The following is a 26,995-nucleotide window of genomic DNA, read 5'->3' on the forward strand; positions in this document are numbered from 1 at the left end:
TATTTTTTTAGTGATTAGACATTTTTTGAACGAGTGATTGATTCTAAATTACGAGCCATCATCGGTCTAAACCCTTTCCAATCGGGTTTCATACCTATTCCTGGAACCCATACAAATTCTGCTATAATGAATGGATGCCTTATATCAGCCAAACGAAACATAAAAAATTGCACTATTGTTTTCTTAGATGTGTCAAAAGCCTTTAATTCCATAGGACATGACCATATATCACAAACCCTTCATTCATTAGGTCTTCCACATAATCTCTATGCTGTGACCAAAACTTTATTATTTGAAAACATCATCCAAATAGACCTGGATTTTAAGACAATAAAACCAATCATTGTACGTTGTGGAGATCCTCAAGGTTCTCCTTTGTCTCCCATATTGTTCAACTTAGCCTTAGGTGGTGTACTTCAAAATCTGACAGATCCTGATATCTCAAAAGCATATGGATACAGCTTATCTGAAGAACTTCCTAAGTAATCTGCCCTTACATTTGCGGATGACTTGACATTAATAAGTTCTTCTGAAAAACATATTATCTCATTAGTCAACAAAGCTGAGGGCAGTCTTGCCACCATTGGTCTTCAAATTAATCCTGATAAAAGCAAATGTACTACTCTACGAAAACGCCTCCTATTCAGTGGACAAATAGTATCTCTATAGGGTTCAGCTATTTCATCACTTCAAATTAAAAAGAGGAAATCCGATATTTAGGTGTAGACTTTAATGATGAAATCTGTTTTGATAAAAGGAAAGTACTTTCATCTCTGGCTTCACATCTGCACTCTTTAACAAAGTCACAATTATTTAAGGCAGAACAAAAGATCAAGATTATCAAGGAATTATATGGCCAAGATTCGTCTATTCCCTACAATGCGCTCCTCTAACCCAGATCTCTAAAACAGTTTTAAGAGATACTGATAAGCTTATAAGAAGCTCTGTGAAGGAGATAATGATGCTTCCTGATGACACACCTACTGTCATGATCTACGCTTCTGGAAAACTTTGAGTGCTTGGTATCATTCGAGAGGAGTGGGAAGTTAGCATTCAACATTTGAATATATGCACTGAACTTTTACATACAAATGATATCTATTTAATTTTTGTCAGGGATCTTAACACTGAAAGACCACATGCTTTAACAAATCTTAATATCTTTGAAAATGATTTTCCGAACTTAAAGAAAGGACAGCAACTGAGAGAAATCCTAAGAAAAAGATATTTTTTTTCTTTATGGTGTCAACTGCATCATAAGGGTAAAGGTGTCAATTTTTATACGGAATTTCCTAGGAAAAATTCCTGGATATTCAATAAAATAGGCCTGTCATCATCTGAATATATTAATTCGGTGAAAATGTCATGCAACCTTTCTGCAGTACGGTCAGTCCCAGGTAGAGCATTCAACACAACCCATTTCCGCCACCCAAGCTGTGAAGAGACTGAAACACTAGGACATGTGTTAGCTTTGTGTCGAAAGACTGAGTTACTGCGGAACAACTGCCATCACAGGGTAAGGACAATGCTTGCTGACATCCTAAAACAACAAGGATAAGAAATCCATGAAGAAGTGCATTGTATATCGGAAAATAATTCAACAAGATGAAAACATATTGTTGTCATTGGTAGGAAAAAGAACACAGGAACAATAGTAGACCCAACTATCGAGTTTGAAAGAGATGCACAACAGCCAAAAATTTAGTAGCCTTGGGCTCAGGTGAAAGGTAAAAATCGCAGTGAAATAATTAGATATCCTGCATATCAAGATTTGTGGATTGTCCTCTTCTTTCACTGGACCCCTCAATTTAAGAAGAGACATATTTTTTAGTTATTGACATCATAAACGAACATACTGAGTAGTTAGTAATTATATAAAATAGGCATATGCTTATTTGAATATATACGTGACCATTTTATGCTTAATTAAACTCCTTTCCAGTAACAAGTTACGTAATTTCTTACATGAACGAAACCCGCCACTGGAATACAGCATATCCGCCAGCAGCCATAGGTGCACTAGTGCATCGTTTCCCAACCTATGGTTCGCGAACCTGTAAGGGGTTCGCAAACTATTTCAAGGTGTTCGCCAAAACTTTTCCGTAATGGTGGGATTCGAGGTTAGGCCTATTATTGTTTCCTTCACTTCTGCGACATTGTCATAATAATAATAATAATAATATTAATAATAATAATAATAATAATAATATTATTATTATTATTATTATTATTATCATTATTATATTATTGTAACGTTTTATACTGAACAACAATGTAATTTTATTATCTCAACAATAACTCTTCACTCTCTACAATTTGACTTCACTCCCGTCAACAATGGGATTTGCTCTCCACACAGTAACACAGTATTCGTTATTGCACTCCACAGACGACAATGACAATTTACTTGGAATATTGAGAAGAACAATGTACTGAATTTTAACTAATGTTCACAAAGCACTATTTACAAATCAGAACTGTCAGTTCTGATTTCACAGTTCTTCTAGCTCAGTCACTCGAGTTCACAGTATCTCGAACCACAGACCTTCAGAGACAGTCCACTGTACTCTAACTCAGGTCCCTCCAACTGCGGTCCACTGCACTCGAACTCAGGTCCCTCCAACTGCGGTCCACTGCACTCGAGCTCAGGCCTTCGGATGGTGACACAGTTGCGGACGCACACTCAAGTCGAACTCCGGTACACAAGACTGGGTGGCTTGCTCTGTTCATTGACTGTAACAACACTGGTTTACTGACTGAATGGATGAATCTTTTCTCTTTTATAACCAAACTATAGTTTCTCGAGAGTTCGCGAAAGATTCCACTCTCGAATAATCTGGATTTCCACTTCGACGGACTTCTCGGCCTCTCTAGGCAAGCAGAAGATGCGCGCGCAACCTCCCCTCGCCGCGTCGCCCTTTCCCCTCTCTGCCGCGGAACAGCGTGTCGCAACATCTTCTCTCCTCTCCCCGCCGCGCGCCGTCCCCCAGTGCTCCGTGGAGCCCGTGTCGATTCACGCGCGACCTGCTCTCTTGCGGGACGCTGGTCGTGAGTTCGAATCTCACGTCGCTTTCACATTATTTATAATAATAATAATAATAATAATAATAATAATTATTATTATTATAATATTTACCGCGAATGCCTGATTTACAGTTATATATGTAACAACGTTAGGAATGCATTTGATTTCGCTATAATGGAAATTGAGTCTGTCAGCTTCTTTATGTTCTAACAATACTAACAACAGTACCGCGACCCGTCAAAGTAACCATTACATGGTGGTCAGGCCTTTGATTTTAGACGTTAATGTGGAATTTCAACAAACTTAAATTTAATTTTCTATTTTCAACAGTAGCCTACTTCTTCTTTCCTTGTGGCAAATGCAGTAACTTGTCAATTGTGTATGAGAATTGTTTCTGTTCCCATTAAAATGGATAACTGGTTTAATAGTGGAAGTTTCAAAGAGAAACAGGGTATAACAAAATTGCAAGTTAGTACTGTGTGAACAGGTCATTCGGCTTCTAGTGACGCGTATTAATGCGACAATAGTGAACCATGTGTAAAGAAAAGAAAGTACAATGATGATTACATTAGCTTTGGATTTTCATATATAGGTGACAAGGAATGTCCAAGTCCTCAGAGTGTTGTTTGTGGCGACATTCTTGCTAACAGTACTCTGAAACCTTCTCTACTTAAACGCCATTTAGAAGCTAAACACCCCTCCCACTTGGAAAAACCTTCACAGAATATTTCCCTGCTATGTCCAATAATAACAATTTGGATTCGCAATCCCTTTGAAGAGTCAACAATTTTAGAATCTACGTTAGGCGTAGATGAAAAAGAGCAGCTTCTTGAAATTTCCACTGATTTTCAGTTGCAGAAAAGTTATAAACCTTTGTCATTAATTAGTTTTTGATTGATTTTAAAGAAGTTTCCAGTGTTAGCGAATAAAGCCATAACGGCTTAATTACCCTTTTCATCCACATATTTGTGTGAAAAGTCGTTTTCTTCAAATGCCAATTTAAAAAGTAAATACAGAACTAAACTTTGTGCTGAAAGGCATTTGAGACTTTATTTAACTTCTGTGGTTCCTGACTTCAAAGCTCTGTGCCATGGAAAGCAGGCGCAACGTTCTCACTGAATTCCAAGAAAAAGATGAGTAATTACCAGGGAAAGGATTTATATGTAAATACATATTTACTTATAAAGCTAATATAATTTATATTTTGCATTATCTTTATGTTTCACAATGTGTAGGGTTGAAAAATCCTACTTTTATTTTCCATATTTTTCCATATTTTAGAGTTTAGTACATATTTTCGTTAATTTCCATATATTTTCCATATTTCATATAAAACAGTCCATATTATATTAGGTTTAACAATAAAACAAAACAAAATTCCATTAACTTTTAAAAATACATTTCAACAATAGAGATTTAAACACATGTTCAGTAATCCCTTTAACATCAGAGTTATTTGAAAATTAGCAGTCCTATCAACAATGGGAAAGTAAGTTACAAAACTGTATTAATTTCATTTAAAATTTTTAACAGACTTCAGTTGTGCAGCTCAACAGTTAAATGCCAGTCAGAGTACACATAGGTTCAGTTTTGTAAATCATACTATAAAGACGGTAAATATGCCAAAAGTACGTCATTCAGTCAATTTAAAATCAAAACTAACAAGTTACATTTCAGAATTTAAAGAAGATGGTTTATCAACTGACAATAAAATATTATTTTGTAATTTGTGTCAGTGTGCAGTATCATCTACACAAAAGTTCCTGGTGCAACAACACATTACAACTAGTAAACATCAGGCCAACAAACAACTAAATTCCAAGCAGAGACAATTGTTTTTAACACAACCAACAACATCGAATGTAAGATCTGAGTTTAACATCGACCTGTGCCGTTCTCTCATCTCTGCTGATATTCCTCTCTACAAACTAAAGAATAAGGTCTTCAGGGAATTCCTTGAAAAATATACTCAACATACAATCCCGGATGAGTCAACACTTAGGAAGACGTATGCTCCATCCATCTACGATGAGACAATACAGAAGATAAGAGATGAAATTAAAGATAGTTCAATTTGGGTTTCCATTGATGAGACTCCCGACAAAGAAGGTAGACTTGTTGGTAATGTAGTTATCGGTTTGTTAAGTGAACAATATTCTGAACGAATTCTTTTACATTGTGATGTTCTAGAAAAGTGCAATAACAAAACTATAGTTAAACTGTTCAACGAAGCTATGGGTATCCTGTGGCCAAAGGGTATTATGTACGATAATGTGTTATTCTTTATTAGCGATGCTGCCCCTTATATGGTCAAAGCTGGACAAGCATTATCTGTTGTATATCCTAAATTGACTCATTTTACTTGTGTGGCGCATGCATTTCATCGTGTGGCAGAAGTGGTCAGAGACAATTTCCCTAAAGTAGATTTGTTGATTTCATCAGTGAAAAAAGTATTTCTCAAAGCTCCCAGTAGAGTTAACGTGTTGAAAGAAATGTACCCTGAAATTCCATTGCCACCAAAGCCAATTTTAACTAGATGGGGTACATGGCTAGAAGCAGTTGAATATTATGCCGAACATATAGACTCTATTAACAATGTTCTCCTTGCATTGGACTCTGAAGATGCAGTCTCAATTGATACTGCGAAAACAGTTACCTGTGACATAAGTGTGAAGAATGACTTAGCTCACATTCAGCATACATTTTCATGCATCATAAAAACGCTCAAAAGTCTCCAAAATAGGCACCTTTCACTATCTGAAAGTTTTGAAATTATAAATAGTACTGTGGAACAACTGAATCGTGGTAGAGGTAAAGTTGCAGATGCAGTAAGAGCTAAGGTGGACACTGTACTTTCAAAAAACCCTGGATATGAAGAACTACAAAAGGTTGTTGCTGTGATGAGTGGTGAATCAACAGTGAAGATTAACTTGGACTTATCCCCAGCAGACATTGTGAAATTGAATTATGTACCAGTTACTTCTTGTGACGTCGAACGCTCTTTTAGTCAGTATAAATCTATCCTCAGAGACAATAGAAGAAGATTCACTTTTCAGCACTTGAAAGAAATGTTTGTAACCTATTGTTATGGTAACAGACAATAAAAATTGTGTTTTGTTGAAACTACATTGGAAGATAAGGTACGTCCATTATATTTTTTGTTTAGTTTGATTAAAATGTACCAATATTTAACGTACATAGTCATTTTTTTTATAATTTTAAGTCCATATTTAATTCCATATTTTGGTAAAAATCCATATTTAATTCCATATTTTGGTAAAAATAACTACATATATATTTACATATTTCATATATTTTTAGTCCATATAAATCCGTTCCCTGGTAATTACAATGACAACTTGTATTAATTATTGCAACTAGGCCTACACGTTGTGTTACTTTTAAGGTATAACTAGAGTAACTATAGGTTTTAACCGTTAAGGGTTAAGTTAATTGAAGATTATTAAACCTTTTGCTTGGAATTAAATGTTATGTACGTCTACTGAATGTATATTAGAAGTCAGTGGTTCACCCAACTCAGATCGTTGTGGAAGTGGTTCGCTAGTCGAAAAAGATTGGGTACCGCTGCACTAGTGTGTTTGCTGGTAAGAAACGCTAGCCCGAGGGTGCACTGTGCTGATGAAGGCTGCTTTACCGCTAGTTTATCCATGTTGTCTTTGAACAAATTTAAACAATACATTTAAATGAAAGTAATATGTGCTTCTCTGTTATTGAAAACAAAGTAACTTATTTAAAGAAAATAATTATACAAAATAAATTGAAAATGTATTTCTTACAAAATAGGTTCATCTGAGTGTACACTGTTATAAATCAGAGTGTCATAAAATATTTTTCTGAAAAATTAATTTCTTGTTACAGTTCTGAAGCATAAAGTCATGAAATGAACATAATTTGCAGTGAAAAATAATTTCACAACTGTCGCTATATGAAGCTTGTTTTTCTCATCAGTCCACAGTGAGTTTAAGAGAGAGAAAAATCATCCAACATTTGTGTGTTTGTACCAGGAATACTCTCACACTTTTCTTAATTTGGGAACTTTTCTTAACACTTTTGAACAGATCCACCAAGACTTCATTTAAATGTTCTGATTTTTTAAGAATTTTCTTCGATTCACTATCTACTTTAGAATTCACAACATTTTTCACAATAAAAATATTGATCTCACCAAAAAAGTGAGACTCAACAATGTTTGATCTGGTAGCAGTTTGCTTCATAATATGAACTGTTTTAAGAACATTGTATTTATTCAGTGTCATCTCCCAGGTTTCGAATGTAACGAATTCCAATGTCATCAACAGCGATTGAAACTGCTATTTATAATAAAATAGCAGTTGATATTCCCAGTAGTCGGCGTGAGTAGCGTAGAATGTATAGCGCTGGCCTTCTACGCTCAAGGTTGCGGGTTCGATCTCGGCCGAGGTTGATGGCATTTAAGTGTGTTTTAATGCGACAGGCTGATGTCAGTAGATTTACTGGCACATAAAAGAACTCCTGCGGGACAAAATTCCGGTCCACCGGCGACGCTGATATCACCTCTGCAGTTGCGATCGTCGTTAAATAAGCCATAATTAAAAAATAGGTATTCCCAGTTTTGTTCTCTCAGTCACTAATTTTAATACGGGACAAAACATGTTCCAAAGACCTATTTCGGGACACTGGGATATATAAGCAAAAAAAAAAAAAAAAAGACATACCTCTATTTTATGACATATGGAAATCATAACTAATTACCTATTAAGGGCGTAGCTACCAGCGAAGCTGGCGATCAGCTGCAGTATGCCGAGGTACACAGAACCTTCGAAAGCATCGATATCGTCCACGACCGTGCGGATGATATCCACAGCGTAGAAGATGACGACGTAAACACCGGACATCTGCATAAAAAAGAAGTAGAGGTTCAGAATGAGTAGGGGCTTCCAGACCTCGGGGCGAGCGAACATGGCGAGTCTTCCGTGATGGCACGAGTCGTCCGTGATCTCACAGTCCACTCCTGCAGGATGCTCTGACATAGGACTGTCTTCCCATGCGGGATGTTGTGAGTCTACAAGGAAAGTGTTGGTCACTTGTGTGGAGTGTTCAGTGTTCTTAGGTGTGCTGTCGTTCACTCCTACAGGGAGCTCGGAGTTCTTAAGAGAGGTGTTCAATTCCGCGCGGTGATCGACTGGGATGTCTACACCATCAGCGAGTTTCGTTTTTCTATTCGTAAGTCCGGTCGCCCCGCGCAGCGCAGTACTGCGTATGGCATCGAACTCTTGGCGCAGTGTGTCCGACAACTGTTGGTCCGGCGCGATGCCGCGCACCCATCTGAAGGAGCTTTCAGCGTCCTGGTCGCGACCACTACCGAGCAGCCAGACAGGGCTCTCATGCAGGCAGACGAATACGACGGTTGAGGTTATTACTGGCGCCACGATGCTGACTCCCGCCACGAGGCGCCAATTCTGTAGCTGCCAGCCCAACAAGTAAACAATCAAGATGCCAACAGAGATTGCGATGGGGGGCCAAGTCAGCAACATAGGACGCATGCGGCACGTGGACATCTCGGCGATGTACACGGTGGCGGGGATGGCAACCATGCCGGTGCCCAGTCCGGTGAGCACGCGGCCGATGTACAGCAGCCATAGATAGGACGCGTCGGGTGTGAGGCACAGCACCAGCCAGCCCAGGAGGAAGGGCGCGTTCACTGCCGTCAGGGTGTAGCGGCGCCCAAGGAAGTCGAGCAGCGGGCCCGCCACCAGACAGCCCACAGGGGTGGTTACAGATGCGATGCTGGCTGCAACAAAAGACCACAAAACTGTTTTGTAGTTAATGCGGCGGCTGAGCGGTCAGATCTTTAACCTGTTATGAAGGTGGTCCGCGTTAGATCTCGGTCAGATTGGAATTTTTCATCGTATTCTACAGTACTGCGTAGCTTTGTGGACTGGAACAACAACATCAAATAATCATGTCGATTACTGTGAGGCTAATTGGCTAAATCATGAAGATTAAGCCATTATTTAAAATACGGTACCGCATACTGATTCCGACTTCATCACAAAAATCGAACTAATCATATACTGTAGCTATAGTAAACACATCACATACAACACTATGTAGTAATGCTAGCTATATGCTAATATGTATATTGTGTCATCCGTCTGGAGTATTCTGGTCGCGTCGGGGAGTTTCGCGAGCGTCTGTCAGGGAGGAGGTCGCGGTGAAGCGAAACACGGGCTTCGGTAGACGCTGTGGCGCGGCGCGGAGCAAAGGGAAAGAGCTGCGGTCCCGTCGCGGGGCGGAGAGAGCGGAAGTCAGGAAGCGGATTGTTGTGGGTTCCAGAGGCTTCGCGACGCAGAACATTCTAGACGATGGTGGTAAATAAATAACACCGTGAGTTGCGACGAGAGTCAGGCAGTTAGTCAGCTGCGAGAGAGCGAGTTAGTCTTCAGTCAGCGGAGACGTATCCAGAGGATCTGAGTTCAAGGTGCAGTGAACTTGAGTGAGTCCGAAACTGTGGCAGCGTCCAGGCGAAGGCAACGCGTCCGGAGGTCTTGGGTTCGAAGTGAAGTGAACTGTATCTGGAAGTCTTGGGTTCGAAGTGCAGTGAACTGTATCTGTACAGTGAACTTAAGTAAGTGAGCTAGAAGAACTTGCCAAGGCGAACGAACTGTGAACTGAAAACTGACAGTTTTGTTCTGTACATAGTGCTTTGTGAACATTACTTGAAATTAGGAGTACATTGTTATTTCTCTTCAATAATACACGTGAATTATCATTGTCGTTCTGTGGAGTGCAATAACGACTACTGTGTTGCTGTGTTGAGTGGAATGCCCACTGTTGATGGGTGTGCGGTTAAAGTAAGAAACAGAAGTCACATTCTTGTATAAAATTTACAATATAAAACTAACCATATGCATTACCATGTATTCTATAGATACAGGAAGTGACAAACCGGAGGTTATGACACAGGTCGCAGAATAATGTTCCGAGTTCTTTAATAGGAGACACTACTATTATAAATATAGTTCATAAACAAAATTAGTTGATATTGTGATATTATGCATGTGAAGTATTCGAATTACTATTGATACTTGTAGGCCTTCTCATCGAACAGACAACGAGCATCCCTAAGAACTTCATTCTAGGCATACTTTTTGAATGAGTTTCGTGCCGATTGTGCTCCCAAACTATGTCGCGTCACACAAACCTCTCCAGAGGCAATAATCTTTATGAAAATGAATATCTGTGTGGCCCTGTGCTTTCCTGACTTTATTTCAGGTCATCAAAGATAGCTCAATCATTAAACTTTTCATAACTTTCTCGCACATAAGGAGCGTTCCTTCAAAAGTAGCTAAACGCCTCAAATAAATTTGTTCGAAAATGTGTTTTTTATGTGATCTAAAAGTATTAAGCCCATGTTTACTTACGTATTTACTTACTTAATTACTTAATTACTTACTTACTTACTTACTTACTTACTTACTTACTTACTTACTTATGGTGTTTAAGGAACCCGGAGGTTCATTGCCGCCCTCACATAAGCCTGCCATCGGTCCCTAACCTTAGCAAGATTAGTCCAGTCCCTAAGATCAAATCCCACCTTCCTCATTTCCATTTTAATATTGTCTTCCCATCTACGTCTCGCCTCCCCAAAGGTCTTTTTTCCTCCGACCTCCCAACTAACACTCTATATGAATTTCTGGATTCGCCCATACTTACTACATGCCCTGCCCATCTCAAACGACTGGATTTAATGTTCCTAATTATGTCAGGTGAAGAATACAATGCGTGCAATTCTGCGTTGTGTAACTTTCTCCATTCTCCTGTAACTTCATCGCTCTTAGCCCCAAATATTTTCGTAAACACCTTATTCTCAAACACTCTTAACCTCTGTTCCTCTCTCAAAGTGAGAGTCCAGAGTAACAGGTAATATAACTGTTTTTAATAAATTCTAACTTTTAGATTTTTTGACAACAGACTGGAAGACAAATGCTTCTCAACCGAATAATAATAGGCATTTCGCATATTTTTTGTGGGTTTAATTTTGTCCCGAGTATCATTTATATTTGTTACTGTTACTCCAAGACATTTGAATTTTTCCATCTCTTCAAAGGATAAATTTATTTCCAATTTTTATATTTCCATTTAGTACAATATTCTGGTCACGATACATAGGTAAGATTTACTTCTAAACCTATCTCTTTACTTGCTTCAAGTAAAATTCCCGTGTTTTCCCTAATAGTTTGTGGATTTTCTTCTAACATAACTTATTCACGTCATCAGCATAAACAAGCAGCTTAATGTAACCCGTTCAATTCCAAACCTCTCTGTTATCCTGGGCTTTCCTAATGGCATACTCTAGAACAGTGGTTCTCAAACTATTTCATCACACAAAACTATACAGGGTGTATGAAACCTACTGCGGAAGCCTAAAATGTTTCTCATATTCCCTTTCCTTCTACAAGTAAATTAAAACTTTTAGCTTCAATTAAGTACTTTATAATATTGTTGTATTTTAAGAGTACCGGTAAGTTTATGCTATAAATTAAGAATAAAACTGAAGTAGGGGAGGATCGGGTAAGTTGACGAGGAAGTTAAGATGACGATTACTTAATTTTTGCGACGTTTTCACAGTCAGTACCACTTTTTCCGTGGTTTTACTTCCTTACAGCGCCTCTGAAGGCATTGCTGTCGAACGGAACCTGTTTGACCATCTGGTTTTGATGAGAACAGAAGCTTGCAAGCAGAAACGCAGTTCGCTACTATTTTTCAGAGTTATAAAATAAGTTTCATGTAAGTATCATTGAACTTTTTACTTAACTCAATTTATTTTCTTCTAAATACATACGTTTAATGATTTCCTAATGAGGATTAATGTAAAATATTTTATAAACTCTCGTATATATTTAATGACAACTAAAAAATTGAGTCTTCGGTTAAGACGACGAATGATGCAGGGGGTAAAATGACGATTTCATCATCTTACCCGCCACTCTAATTTTAAGTTTCTATACCTGGTTCCTTTCTTATTTTTAATATCGTAATCTAATTCGAATTGCACGGTATAAACATAGAACAAGTGTATGTTCGGAAGACAGGGCGGCAAAGATGGAGCAATAAATCAATAAAGGAAACAATGTAAAAAGTAAGAAATGGAACCCTTGTCAATGCTGCCGCCAGGAAATTCAATGTACCTGAAGCTGCTTTACGTCGCTATGTGAAAAATTATGCAGAAGATGTAAGTAGGGTATGCTTCGATATATACTTGAATTATATTAATTTGTGATTTAAACATTCTTGTGGTAACCTTTGATATTGTTTCAGGATCTACTGTAAAAATCAGGCAGATATAAGAACACATTTAAAGATGGCCAATTACAAGAATTATAATATATTATAGAAGTGGATAAAAGAGTTTTCGGTCTAAGGTGGTCCGATTTTGCTCGACTTGTATATGACTATGCTGAATCGAAGAAGATATCATACAGATTCAACAAGGAGAAGGAACAGATAGGGAAAGATTTTATTCAGGATTTCATGAAAGGATTCAAGTTTTCTTTTCGCAAACCAGAAGATACGTCGACTGGCTGCATTTAATAAAGTGAATGAAGATGAATTTTTCAATTTATATAGAGAAATGCGACCCAAATATAAATTTGAATCCCATCAGATACACAATGTTGATTAGACGAGATGTTCGACTGTTTCCACAAAGACACCGCCAGTACTGAGCCCTACTGGCAATAGAAGAGTTATAAAAATGTCCTCTGCTGAGAGAGGAACGAATGTTAGCGTTGCTTGTTGTGTTAAATGTGACAGTTTATACCTTCCTTTTTGATTTACCCGATGGTAAGATTGCAGCCAGCATATCTTGGTGGTGCACCCAGGGGCTAAATGTAAACTACCGTTTAGCTCAGAAGATCGGAAAAAATGAACTAAATAATGTTCCGACTTCACTTCTAACTCTTGGATTGAAATAGAATATGCAGGCAGTGATTCCGACTATGCAGCAGAAAGAGAGTGCATCATTTGTGAAGAGTTTCGCAAGACAGAATTTTAGTCTTAATGCTTACTTTGCCAATAGCGGCACATACCAATGTGCAGGCTTGGATAAGAGGGCATCAAAGGATAAGTATTATCTATGTGATTTTGTGATAAGTAAGTGTGCTTCAATAAAATTTTATTTCATTCTTAAATAAAAATATTATTTCGTCATCTTTTTAACTTCGCTCTAGAATATGCCATTAGGAAAGTTCAGGATAACAGGCAGGGTTTGGAATTGAACGGGTTACATCAGCTTCTTGTCTATGCGGATGACGTGAATATGTTAGGAGAAAATACACAAACGATTAGGGAAAACACGGAAATTTTACTTGAAGCAAGTAGAGCGATCGGTTTGGAAGTAAATCCCGAAAAGACAAAGTATATGATTATGTCTCGTGACCAGAATATTGTACGAAATGGAAATATAAAAATTGGAGATTTATCCTTCGAAGAGGTGGAAAAATTCAAATATCTTGGAGCAACAGTAACAAATATAAATGACACTTGGGAGGAAATTAAACGCAGAATAAATATGGGAAACGCGTGTTATTATTCGGTTGAGAAGCTCTTATCATCCAGTCTGCTGTTCAAAAATCTGAAAGTTAGAATTTATAAAACAGTTATATTACAGGTTGTTCTGTATGGTTGTGAAACTTGGACTCTCACTTTGAGAGAGGAACAGAGATTAAGGGTGTTTGAGAATAAGGTGCTTAGGAAAATATTTGGGGCTAAGCGGGATGAAGTTACAGGGGAATGGAGAAAGTTACACAACACAGAACTGCACGCATTGTATTCTTCACCTGACATAATTAGGAACATTAAATCCAGACGTTTGAGATGGACAGGGCATGTAGCACGTATGGGCGAATCCAGAAATGCATATAGAGTGTTAGTTAGGAGACCGGAGGGAAAAATACCTTTAGGGAGGCCGAGACGTAGATGGGAGAATAATATTAAAATGGATTTGAGGGAGGTGGGGTATGATGATAGAGACTGGATTAATCTTGCACAGGATAGGGACCGCTGGCGGGCTTATGTGAGGGCGGCAATGAACCTTCGGGTTCCTTAAAAGCCATTTGTAAGTAAGTAAGTAAGTATTTCGTCATCTTACCCGCAATTTGAAGCAAGCTTACCCGCATGGGGGGGGGGTAAGTTGATGAAAGAGACAAGCATGGAGAAAAGGAGGTAAAACTGAAAATTTTTTAGATTTAAGAAATTTTAAAAATACATTTCTAAAAACAATAAATCAAGTAATGATACTATAATAAATACAACGCTTAGGGATAAATTAAAAGCAAGCAAAAAAAAAAAACAAGAAAGCTTAAGGTCGCCAACTTACCCGACTCTCCCCTACTTCATTTATTGCATATTTTCTACTAGTAATATAATTATGGTATTTCAAAATGTACTGCAACATAACCGCATTTAATCCATAACTTTTTATTAAAATGGATTTGAGGGAGGTGGAATATGATAGTAGAGATTGGATTAATCTTGCTCAGGATAAGGACCAATGGCGGGCTTATGTGAGGGCGGCAATGAACCTCCGGGTTCCTTAAAAGCCAGTAAGTAAGTAAGTAGTAAGTAAGTAAGTAATCCATAACTTTTTAATTTTAATTTTGCAATATTGGTACACGTTTTAAATTAGAAATTATTAAGAAAAAAATCAATAGAAGCACACGCTAGAAATATTGGAATGTTTGTTATTCAAAATAATAACACTATATAATAAAAGTTCAGTATTTAAAAAGAAGGTTGTTAATGCGATGGATGTGTCTGTCTTCTCACATGAGTTTCTTGAAGTCAGGTATGATGTTGGACAGCTAGATCCGCAAGTCTGCTTCAGGATTGAGTATACTTCTTTGCTTGGTCTTGGTGAGACTGTATTTTGAGAATGCTGCCTTAGGAAGGTATGTTGTAGGATATACCTCTTATTAGAGTTGTTAATAAGAGGATTTTTGTTGAATTGTTGGTCATTAGAGAAGAGAGGGCTTCCAAGAATAACAGTTTTCTAACAATTGTAATTTCTAGATATTCATCTCTAAGCTTGGCCCAAAATTAAAAGAATATCGATGGACTGAAAATATCCTTCAGATTCCTGTCAACTGCCATGTTAATAGTTGAAAATATGTCAACGAGATATGAAAAACGTTTTAACCACTCGGGTTCACATAGTCTTGATGGTAGATCAAATGCAAAGTCGGAGAGAAACACCATAACTTCAATGCGAAGAGTGAAAAGTCGAACCAAAACTTTGCCTCGGGACAACCACCTTACTTCAGTGTGAAGTAACAAAGTCTTAGCCACGGCGTAGCTCAGTCGGTTAAGGCGCTTGCCTGCCGATCCGAAGTTGCGTTCGGGCGCGGGTTCGATTCCCGCTTGGAATGATTACCTGGTTGGGATTTTTTTCCGACATTTTTCCCAACCGTAATCTATGGCTAATCCTCGGCCTCATCTCGCCAAATATCATCTCGTTATCACTAGTCCCATCGGCGCTAAATAACCCCTTAGTTGATACAGCGTCGTTAAATAACCAAGTAAAAAAAACAGAGCCTTAAATTAGCTTCCCATTTCTTCATAGAGAACAGCGAAAACTCGAAAATTCAGAGGTCTTGATTTTATAAAATTCACTATCTTGACTGCTTCATTAAGCGCACTAAGAAAATTCGGTGTCGTGTGATTCATTGCTAATGCTTGTCTGTGTCATTCAGTGGCTACTCCCAATTTTGGACACAACACTTTTAACACGCGTAATTAATCCACGATGTTTCCCAGTAAACGACATTGCACCATCGGTGCAGATATTAATGCATTCATCACAAGGCAGTCCGTTTTCTTTGCGATAGAAATCAACCAATTTAAATATATCGTCCCCAATTGTCCGACCTCGAGGAACTTGCAAAACAACATTGCATCTTCGACTGAAATGATAACATTTATACGATGAGAGAGTAATGGAACAGAGAAAAGTTCTCTCCGGCACCGGGATTTGAACCCGGGTTTTCAGCTCTACGTGCTGAAAACCCGGGTTCAAATCCCGGTGCCGGAGAGAATTTTTCTCTGTTCCATTACACTTCCATCGTATGATGACGCAGAATATCTGCATGGAAATACACTCAGGGACAAAAAAAAACCGGACACTTTAATATTTGCTGGTATTTTGCAAAACATTATCTTCTCATACAATATTATGGTAGCCATCTGTTGTTATGGAGACGTGTATACATTGTTGATTGTTTTTTGTTTTATAAACAAGCCATTACAACCAAATATTCCAATTTTGCATTCGGAGTCTCAGCTATAACAATTTTGTCTCAACCATTTTGTGCTTCATTATCGTTATCATTCGTTATTTCTTTATTTCTACATTTTCTGAGTTTAAGTGGGGTTGTAACATTTGTCTTAAAACAAGATGGGACCTAAAGATGTGGCTCGAGCTGTAGCCCTTTACGATGATGGACGCAGTGTACGTTACATTGCAAATGTTATGAATATGGCTAGAAGCACAACCCATGATGCCATAAAACGGTATAGAGAGACCCTAGAATATACCAGAAGACCAGGTTCGGGTCGTCCAAGAGCTAAAAATCCAAATGAAGACAGATATATGGTGTTGAGAGTTCTTAGAGAGCGCTACCTGCCAGCTACTAGTGTAGCCCAGCAATTTGTTAACATGCATGGACGCCCAATTTCGGCCAAAACAGTTAGAAGGAGGATGAAAGCAAGTGGACTGATATCAAGTAGACCTGCAACTGGTCCCAGACTTCTCAGGATGCAACGAGTTGAACGACTGCGTTTTGCAAATGATCACAGGGATTGGAGAAATGGACAGTGGAGCTATGTTCTCTTCACCGATGAGTCCCGTTTCAATCTGTGCTCACCTGATGGACGTGAAAGAGTTTGGAGAAGGAGGGGAGAACGATTTTCACAGTGTTGCATTTCCGAAAATGTGCCGTATGGAGGTGGTGGAGTAATGGTTTGGGCAGGAGTGTGTACGGATGCTCGTACAGAGTTGGTTTTTGTTGAAAATGGAAGACTAACAGCTGATATGTATATAAATGAATGTTTGGCTGATCATGTTGTGCCATTTGGCCAATTTGTAGGCGATAATTTTGTTTTAATGCATGATAATGCACGGCCGCATATTGCCCATGCGGTCGGAGATTATCTCCAAGAAGTGGGAATCCATGTTCTTCCATGGCCAGCAAGGAGTCCAGACATGAACCCAATTGAACACGTGTGGGACATGCTGGGACGGCGTGTTAAGAATAGACGACCGAGACCAGAATCGTTACAAGAGTTGAGGCGAGCACTTGGCGAAGAATGGGAACTTATTCCTCAAGAAGATATTGCTAACCAAATTGAGAGCATACCAAGACGTATGGATGCAGTTATTCAAGCCAGAGGGGGTAATACCCGTTATTAAAAAGAGTTTTTAATGTTTAAGGCACCATAAAATGAAAAAATAGTTAGACCAAACGATGCCATAGTTATACGCCCTTTGTAATTTTTTGTAAATTTTCTCATCAGAGATTTTTTTTTTTCAAATGTTGTCGTATAAGGTGCTAAATGGAACATTATTTTGTTTAAATGGGTTTTGTTTCATTTTGAAATAATTGGCAACAAAATACAAGCAAATATAGAAGTGTCCGGTTTTTTTTTGTCCCAGAGTGTATCATATATACTTCGGTACATTAAAATAATATATAGATAACATTTATGTAACTGACGACAATAGGAAGTACCGCAAGTCCAGCAACGACAGAGGGTTCGCCAAGTTGAAGTGTGTAACACTAGCTACATTTTATACGGGTAATAACTTCATTTTCAATTTGTGCACTCATTTCATGAATTCACCTAACAACTGTATCATTAGAAAGTGGAATTGACTGTATAACAATTTTTAATTTTCAACTACATCCATTATGCATGATTTTGTTAGAGTCTCGGCAATTGTATGTGCCTTTCCAGTTTTAGCCACACTGTAACGAACTTGAAGTTACGCTTGGAATGCTTTTTCATTGTTGCTGGCACCAGCTACAGGCGATAAACTTGTCTTACTTCTGTTTAACTCGTTCAGTTTTCGTTTAAAATATTCTATTGGTTTGTCTATATAATCACTATGATTTGTTTTACAGTTGTCCTAGAAGCTTAGTTGGAGCTAAAGAACTGTTACTAAATGTCTTAAAACACATCACACGCTGGGCATTACGAATTTCCGAATTTGTATTTTTTTTTTCAACAGATGTTCCAGGACTGTTACTGTTGTCTTGAACTTCTTCGATTCCTGATCTAGTTTTCTCTTGACACTGCCAGTTTTTAACCAATTATCCATGACAAAATGTCGCTAACAACACGTACTATCACTGAATGCGATGTATCAGCGTATTCCGAATCTCACAGGACCAGTGGACAACAATGACGTCACGCTGCAGCGAAATATGAACAAAACTGCTGGAAGGTTCGATGGCTATCATGGCGGCTGTACAAGTTGTTGTCTGTGCTACGCTAGCAAGATTTTGCGAAATTTCCATACTGTCATCTCGTTCAAACAAAAGAGAGCATAAACAATTCATTTCTTGAACCAGTAGTAATAACTAGTCCGTTGAAATGATCGCCCATAAGCCATTAACATAATGTTTTTACATTGTGCTCATTACAAACATTACACCAGAATCAAAACAGAACGCACCGCCATGACACAACAGTGCACGATGCCATTCGTCTGCTAATTCCCGCCTTATACAAGAACCAATCAGATTCACTGATGGCGGCTGATGGAGGGCACCGGTGCGACACCGATTGAAATTCGGAACACCGTGATGCCAACGGATTGCTCACCGCTGAGATTTGGAATACGCTCTATGCACTACTGACGCAACTTATACGATCGAGAAGGCTGTGACTGACTGACTATTTGGCCGCTATTTGTCATTACTTGTCGAGCGCTGTCAGTCAATTTGCGTTTTTAATTTCTTTATAGAATCAAGAAGAAATCCTGTCAGCCGCCATTACGCATAATAATCTCGCGGATCCCAGTTTCAGAACCACTGCTCTGGAGCAAATTTGAAAAGTAAAGGTGATAGTGCACCTCCTTGCTTTAGCCCGCAGTGAATTGAAAAAAGTATTCTACAGAAACTGACCTATACTGACTCTACCGTACGTTCCACTCAGACACATTTTAATTAATCGAACTAGTTTCTTTGGGAATACCAAATTCAATAAGAATTTTACATAAAACTTCTCTCTTAACCTAGTCATATGTCTTTATGAAATCTATGAATAACTGATGTGCTGTACCCTTATACTTCCATTTTTTTTCCAATATATGTCGAATACGAAACATATGATCAATAGTCGATCTATTACCCCTAACACCACATTGATAATCCCCAATAATTTCATCTAAAATATGGAGTTAATCTCCTCAAAAGAATATTTGACAAAATTTTGTACGACGTCAACAAAAACGACTTTTCTCGAAAGTTACTACAGTTAGTCTTGTCTCGCTTCTTAGATTGATAGGTACAAATATGGACTCCTTTTTCCCAAACAGCAAGCAGGCCGACAAACTTATAAATTTCGCTAGATAATGCGTTTCCACCCTCTTGTATTAATTCTGCTGGAATTTGATCGATACCTGGATATTAACTCCATGGAAATATTTATTCTTTCACTGTCATATTTTTTAATAAAGTACTAAACCTATTGCGTAATGAATATTTTAAAATTGAGATATTTAAGTGGAAAAGTGAGAATACGAAATTTACTGTTTTTTTTTTTTTTCAGAAGTCGCTAAACGTCAAGACATAAAAAGATGACATATTTGTTAATATTTAAATCTTAGGGGAGACCCGGGCAAAACGAATAACCCCGGCAAAGAGAATAATGCCTATTTCTTCCAAACGCCAACGGGTGGCGCTTTCTGCTATGTTGGGGAAGAATCCCAACCAGATTTTGCTGCCGGAAGTAACTTGTCGTCATTCTAGCGAGTGAGAGAAGGAGTCAGAATGCGTCTGAAGAAAATTGACTGTTTTCTTAAAATATTTCAAGTTACGATAAACGTAAGTACAACATACAACGCTGCAGAAACTCTTTGTTATGTGATATTAATATATAGGCGATAGGATTACTTCTAAAGTGCTGTACTTACGAAGAAGATTATTGACGTTTATGTTTGTATAAACTTAAATGAAAAGCGAAATGGCGTCTTTGGGCTAAGTGAATAGGGCAAAGTGGATAACTTATCCGCTTTGCCCTGCCACCTTTATTTGACTACATAAGTGTTAACTGTACTTTTATATGTATTTGTCTATTGTAATAAAGCGTGTTAGATCGTTTTACATAGTGGAGGCATTAAGTCACACTAATTAAATTAAAATTAGCAACACTGATCTTAATTTTTACTTGAAAAGGTCGTACAATGTTTTTAGATTGTTTAATTTTTTCAAACGGAAGACGGAACAAGCCAAATGGTCTCAAGAAGCCGTGAAGAAGTCACTTGAAGAAATAAAATTTTCTAATCAGTGGTTCTGCTATCTGGCCATACAACCATAATATGTTTGTTGATGAAGAGTTTGCTCCAGATCAACTTACAGATCGTCCACTTGAGACAGAAATCAGCGAAACGACTGTTGGCTAAGATGTAACAAATTCTGTGGTGCCAACTTCTTCAGCGGCTGAAGAAACAGTTAATGCTCACCTCTGTGATGTCGGCACCTTCAGAGATTGAAGAAATATTCAATACATCAATTACACTCAGATTTTCAGTTCCGGTTACACCAAAATCCTCAATATCGTCAGCAGGATAACCCAAGTCACTTCTTTTGATTTAGACCAGTGCCAAAAGAGGATGCTCGAAAGATACGAGGTAAACAAAAAAAATGTCAGCGCTCTGAAATTTTTACATTTATACCGATTAAAAACGTTGAAAGAGATGTAACTTATGGGCAGGAGCAAAAGCAAAAGAAATCCAAGTCTTCAGTGCCAGTGAAACGTCGACTTGTTCAAATTTGTATTTTGTACTAATCTAACGTACTGTAAAGGACTGTAATAACATTTCTTATTGTCTAATATGACTCATTAACATCGTGCTTATATGTTGATTACATTTTATTATCAGTGAATGAAACTTAAATAGAAATGTTTAAATGGTATAGGGATATTCACTTTGCCATAACAACAGATGGCTACCATAATATTGTGTGAGAAGATAATGTTTTGCAAAATACCAGCAAATATTAAAGCTCTACGTGCTGAAAACCCGGGTTCAAATCCCGGTGCCGGAGAGAATTTTTCTCTGTTCCATTACACTTCCATCGTATGATGACGCAGAATATCTGCATGGAAATACACTCAGGGACAAAAAAAAACCGGACACTTTAATATTTGCTGGTATTTTGCAAAACATTATCTTCTCATACAATATTATGGTAGCCATCTGTTGTTATGGAGACGTGTATACATTGTTGATTGTTTTTTGTTTTATAAACAAGCCATTACAACCAAATATTCCAATTTTGCTTTCGGAGTCTCAGCTATAACAATTTTGCTCAACCATTTTGTGCTTCATTATCGTTATCATTCGTTATTTCTTTATTTCTACATTTTCTGAGTTTAAGTGGGGTTGTAACATTTGTCTTAAAACAAGATGGGACCTATAGATGTGGCTCGAGCTGTAGCCCTTTACGATGATGGACGCAGTGTACGTTACATTGCAAATGTTATGAATATGGCTAGAAGCACAACCCATGATGCCATAAAACGGTATAGAGAGACCCTAGAATATACCAGAAGACCAGGTTCGGGTCGTCCAAGAGCTAAAAATCCAAATGAAGACAGTTCTTAGAGAGCGCTACCTGCCAGCTACTAGTGTAGCCCAGCAATTTGTTAACATGCATATGTGGACAACATCTGTCACAGCCATTGTCATGAAGTTTTTAGTTCGGGAGCACCAAAGTATAGCCTGTGGCATTGTTTATTCTTAGCTTATCCGCTTTGCCCGGGTTTCCCCTAAGTTTTTTTCCTTATGCCTAAATCACTTTTATGCTCGTATTTTATTTTTCGTTTGTATTTAAGTTATAGTACTATAATCTAATTTATATGTTATAAATGTTTCGTCTCTACATAACAGCTTGAACAAATTACGTACAAGAAATATATATATATATATATATATATATATATATATATATATATATATATACACTACACTATTAAAATTTTTGGAAACAAATTCTATTTATATAACAATGATAATAATTTAATCACTTATATAAAACATATCTATATATTATTTTAAGTAACCTTAAATATATTACCGGTACATATTTCTTTCCTGAAGTACCCATGCGAAAATTTGTGTCTAAAATATTGAGTCTCCAAGTAACAGTGAAAACCAAATAAAATATTCATAGTGCAAAATAAGGAATATTGTTATGAATTTTCTAAAAACACGTTCGTATAGACATTCTGTCTTTTAAATCAGACACTCAATTTAATATGCATCTCCATTAATATCTGTCTATGCTGGTATTTCAATATATATCACGAGGTTCAAAACGTCCTTCTTCTCTATACTGACCATAATTTTCTTTGGTAAAGAAGCTCTGCTCATTACTTCCCAGATACAGGTCTGATATTAATATCTCAACGTGCAGTGGCATGTAATTGAATCATTATGCTTGTACCTAAATGTAAGTTAGTTATAATAAAATTGTCATAAATTTGGAAAGTTGGCTGATGATTAACGTGATAATAACGGGCTTTTGTAAATGAGTTGCAGACGAAATCGAAGGATTTGTGTACTGAGTCTGGGGTCTTGCTAGCAACAAATTTGTGCTAAAGGACGATTCTACAAATTACTCAGGCATGTATTCGTGACACGGAGCGCCAGGGTACAGCCCCGGTACTGTTTTACTGCAATCTGGGAGCGCACTGCTTCTTTATCTTTACTTTTTATAGTAATAATAATTTCATTATATTACTTGTATCTTAATCAACTTATGTCATAAATATGGAATAGTAGTATTTATAATAGCAGCGGCATTACTACTACTACTACTACTACTACTACTACTACTACTACTACTAATAATAATAATAATAATAATAATAATAATAATAATAATAATAATAATAATAATAACAATACTACTAATAATAATGATATTAATAATAATTGTAATAATAATAATCATAATAACAATAATAATAATAATAATAATAATAATAATAATAATAATAATAATAATAATAATAATAATAATAAAGTAATTACTTGCACACTTAACCCTACATACTTTACTCCACCTTCTTGTTCGAGCCTTCACCTGCTTCTTTATTTTTACTCTCATTCATTCATTCATTCATTCATTCATTCATTCATTCAGAGTTCTGCCCAAGGGTAGGTCTTTCACTGCAAACCCAGCTTTCTCCAATCTATCCGATTTCTGCAGTCCTCTTTGTCTCATATGATTCATAAATCTTAATGTCGTCTATCATCTGATATGTTCTTCTGCCTCAAACTCTTCTCCCGTTCACGATTCCTTCCAATGCATCCTTCAGTAGACAGTTTCTTCACAGCCAGTGACTCAATAAATTCTTTTCTTTTTCCTGATCAATTTCAGCATCATTCTTTCTTTCCAGCACAGTTTCATTTCTTATTCTGTCTGTTCACTTCACACGTTCCATTCTTCTCGCTATCTACATTTCAAATGTTTCTATTCGCTTCTCTTCACTTCGTCGTAATGTTCATGTTTCTGCCCCATACAATGCCATACTCTATACAAAGCACTTCACTAGTCTGTTCTTTAGTTCATTTTCCACAGGTCCGCAGAAGATACTCCTTTTTCTAATAAAAGCTTCCTTGACCATTGCTATCCTCCTTTTTACTTCCTGGCAGCAGCTCATGTTACTTCTTATATTGCACCCCAAATATTTGAAGCTGTCCACTTGCTCTACTGCTTCATTCAGAATTTGTAAGTTTATCTTCTTTATTTTTTAATAGACTAATAAGTGTCTTACTTGTGTCTTAATCAACTCTGTATTTTTGAGGGGTTATTTTACGACGCTGCATCAACACTTCAAGTTATTTAGCGTCTGAGTGAGGTGAAGGTGATAATGCCAGTGAAATGGGTCCGGAGTCCAGCACTGAAAGTTATCTAGCGTTTGCTGATATTGGGTTGAGGGAAAACCCCGGAAAAACCTCAACCAAATAACTTGCCCCAACCGGGTTTCGATCTCGGGCCATTTGATTTCGTGGTCAGCATATATGCATACATGCATACACGCACACACGCACACACGCGCGCACACACACACACGCACACATATACATACATTAATTTATTCATATTCAATTTTGCTGAAATATTGCTCCGATTTTCTCCGGAGGAATATGGCTGTGCTCCTGGGGACGGCAACTCTCTGGGGTATTTGAAAGATACATTATAGCTACAGTTACGACCTGATGAGGTGGTTTGAGACGTATGAGGGACAGGGGATGTTACTGTTCGTTTCTAAGAAGCAAGAACGTGTGTGACTTTCGCTCATACACGTGCAATTACCCATGCACAAAGCATATTCATTCAATAAATTGCTCTAATAATTGCGACTGTGTTGAAGTTAATACAGTAGAACCCCGATTATCCGTCACCCTATTAACCGATTGGCGGATTATTCGACTGTCTTTCTCTCGCTCCTTTTTTTTTTCTACAGAAACATATGAAGTAGATTCTATTGTACGTTATATTAGTATAGGCCTACGTTTTTTTTCTAGAGTGTGTTATTACAAGCATTTACACTTACACAGTTTGGTGTACTATTCGAGTTGCCGTGCTCTACAACTTCTATATAACATGTATTCCATGAGTGTCAAAAGAAAAGTGTTGTGCTAAGTATCGAACAAAATGCAAATAATTAAGTGGTTTGGGGAAAGAGAAACTGAGGGTCATCTCGCATCACAATATGAGACTGATGTTACAACTGTGAGCAATAGAATAAAAAATCAAAGATAAAGTGTATACAGTATGTAAATCTACAACATGAGACCTCTACTATTTATATTTTTCCGCTGACAGCCATTACAAGGAGTTTTCTTACCCCTTAAAACTACGTCGTTGACAACCGAATTTAAATTAATGAACTTCTGACTCACTACCAAGCGTGTTAGACACAAGACCACGGAGGAAATGACGAAAATTCAAGTGTTATTCACTTAATTTACGAAAATATTTTATGGTACGGATTATCCGATTTTTTCGATTAATCGTTCCGTCAACCCCCTTCATTATCTCGGATAATAGAGGTTCTACTGTATATATCTGATGTCCATATTAACAGTGTATAATATATGTAGGCTATTCTGTAACCTTCTTATGAAACGACGAGTCAAAGTCAAGATAGGAGAAGAAATGTTAGAAGGACCTACCCTGTTCAACATCTAATTCGAGAATTTAGTGAAGAATATGGGAGGAGTGATAGTAGGAGGAAAAGAATAAAATAGTTAAGATTTGCTGATGTTATGGCGTTGTTAGCGGAAAAGGAGATGATACTAAAGGACATACTACTGGAGCTAAATTACAGCTGTGAGCAGTACTGGATGAAGATTAATTCAAACAGGACGAAGGCCACGGTTATCGGAAGAACCTAAAGAAGGTAAACGTGCGAATTCGAAATGAGGCTGTGGAACACGTGGACATCTTCAAAATCTTGGGGTGTGCTATAAGTAGTAACATGAACTGCTACCAGAAAATCAAAAGGAGGATAGCAATGGCAAATTAAGATTTTACTAGAAAAAGGGACTTCTGTGGACCTCTCGAAAAATAACTAAGGAATTTACTATTGAAGTGCTTTGTGTGGAGTGTGGAAATGTATAGGGCAGAAACATGGACATTGAATTGAATTGAATTGAATTGAATTGAATTTAAATTAACGGAGGGAGGCACTATGGCCCAGCACTGCGACCTGTTAAGATCTATTACGCTAACCTTCTGGTGACGCATTCCCAAACCCACACCGGCAGACCACACTAAGGTTCTCTGTGTGCCCAGGTTTCGAGCATTCAACCCCACTCGTCTCTAGGCCAGCACCCTCCAGGCATCGCCGGCCTGCGTATAGGGAACGCTACGGAATGATAACGAAATGGAGAAATGGGACGGAATGATGTAAATGCCTAATTTGTGGAAAAACGGGAGAACCCCGGGAAAAAAACCCAACTGCGACCTTGTCCGCCACAAGTGTTAGTATGTTTTTTTTTTTTCAATGAAAATATCCCAGACCTCACCGGAAATCGAACCCGGGCAGCCTCCGTGACAGTCTGGAGGTCTGACCATTCAGCTACCGCAGAGGAATATGGACATTACAACGAAGTGAAGAGAAACGACTAGAATTATTTGCAATGAGAATATGGAGAAGAATCGAACGTATGGAATGAACAGACAGAATAAGAAATGAAGCTGTGCTAGAAACGGTGGATGAAGAAAGAATAATGCTGAAACCGATCGGGAGAGAAAAAGAAATTGGCTAGGCCACTGTCTAAGAAGAAACTGTCTACTGAATAATGTAATGAAAGGTACGGTGAATAGAAGAAAAGTACAGGGCAGAAGAAGAAGATATCAGATTATACCAAGACAACGTTAAGATACATGTAACATATGGGGAGACTAGGAGGAAGGCGGAAAATAGGAAATATTGGAGAATGCTAGGTTTGTAGTGAAAAATCTGCACTTGGGTAAAACACTATGAATGAATGAATGAATGAATGGTGTGTATTACGTCATGCAGAATAATGTACAAGAAATCATATGAACAATGGAACAAGGGCAAAGAAATAATGGAAAGTAGTGAAGCACGGGAATTTGCAAGAAGAGTGATAAACGTGTGTGACAAGAAATCTAGACAAGGGAAATCACAGTACACCATAAAAAC

At 37.7% G+C, this 26,995-nt stretch overlaps 1 protein-coding gene across 3 annotated transcripts in view; it reads right to left on the reverse strand.

The window, feature by feature from the left end:
• The window catches only part of LOC138711897 (solute carrier family 2, facilitated glucose transporter member 8-like), a 140,329-nt gene that overhangs the window by 21,422 nt on the left and 91,912 nt on the right, over positions 1–26,995 (reverse strand). For all 3 annotated transcript variants that reach the window (XM_069843179.1, XM_069843178.1, XM_069843177.1), the window contains one exon: positions 7,778–8,816. In XM_069843179.1, the coding sequence (XP_069699280.1) occupies positions 7,778–8,816 (1,039 nt within the window). The remainder of the gene's footprint in view (positions 1–7,777; positions 8,817–26,995) is intronic.

Source organism: Periplaneta americana, chromosome 13 (genome assembly GCF_040183065.1).
Source record: "Periplaneta americana isolate PAMFEO1 chromosome 13, P.americana_PAMFEO1_priV1, whole genome shotgun sequence".
In the NCBI taxonomy this organism is placed as follows: domain Eukaryota; kingdom Metazoa; phylum Arthropoda; class Insecta; order Blattodea; family Blattidae; genus Periplaneta; species Periplaneta americana.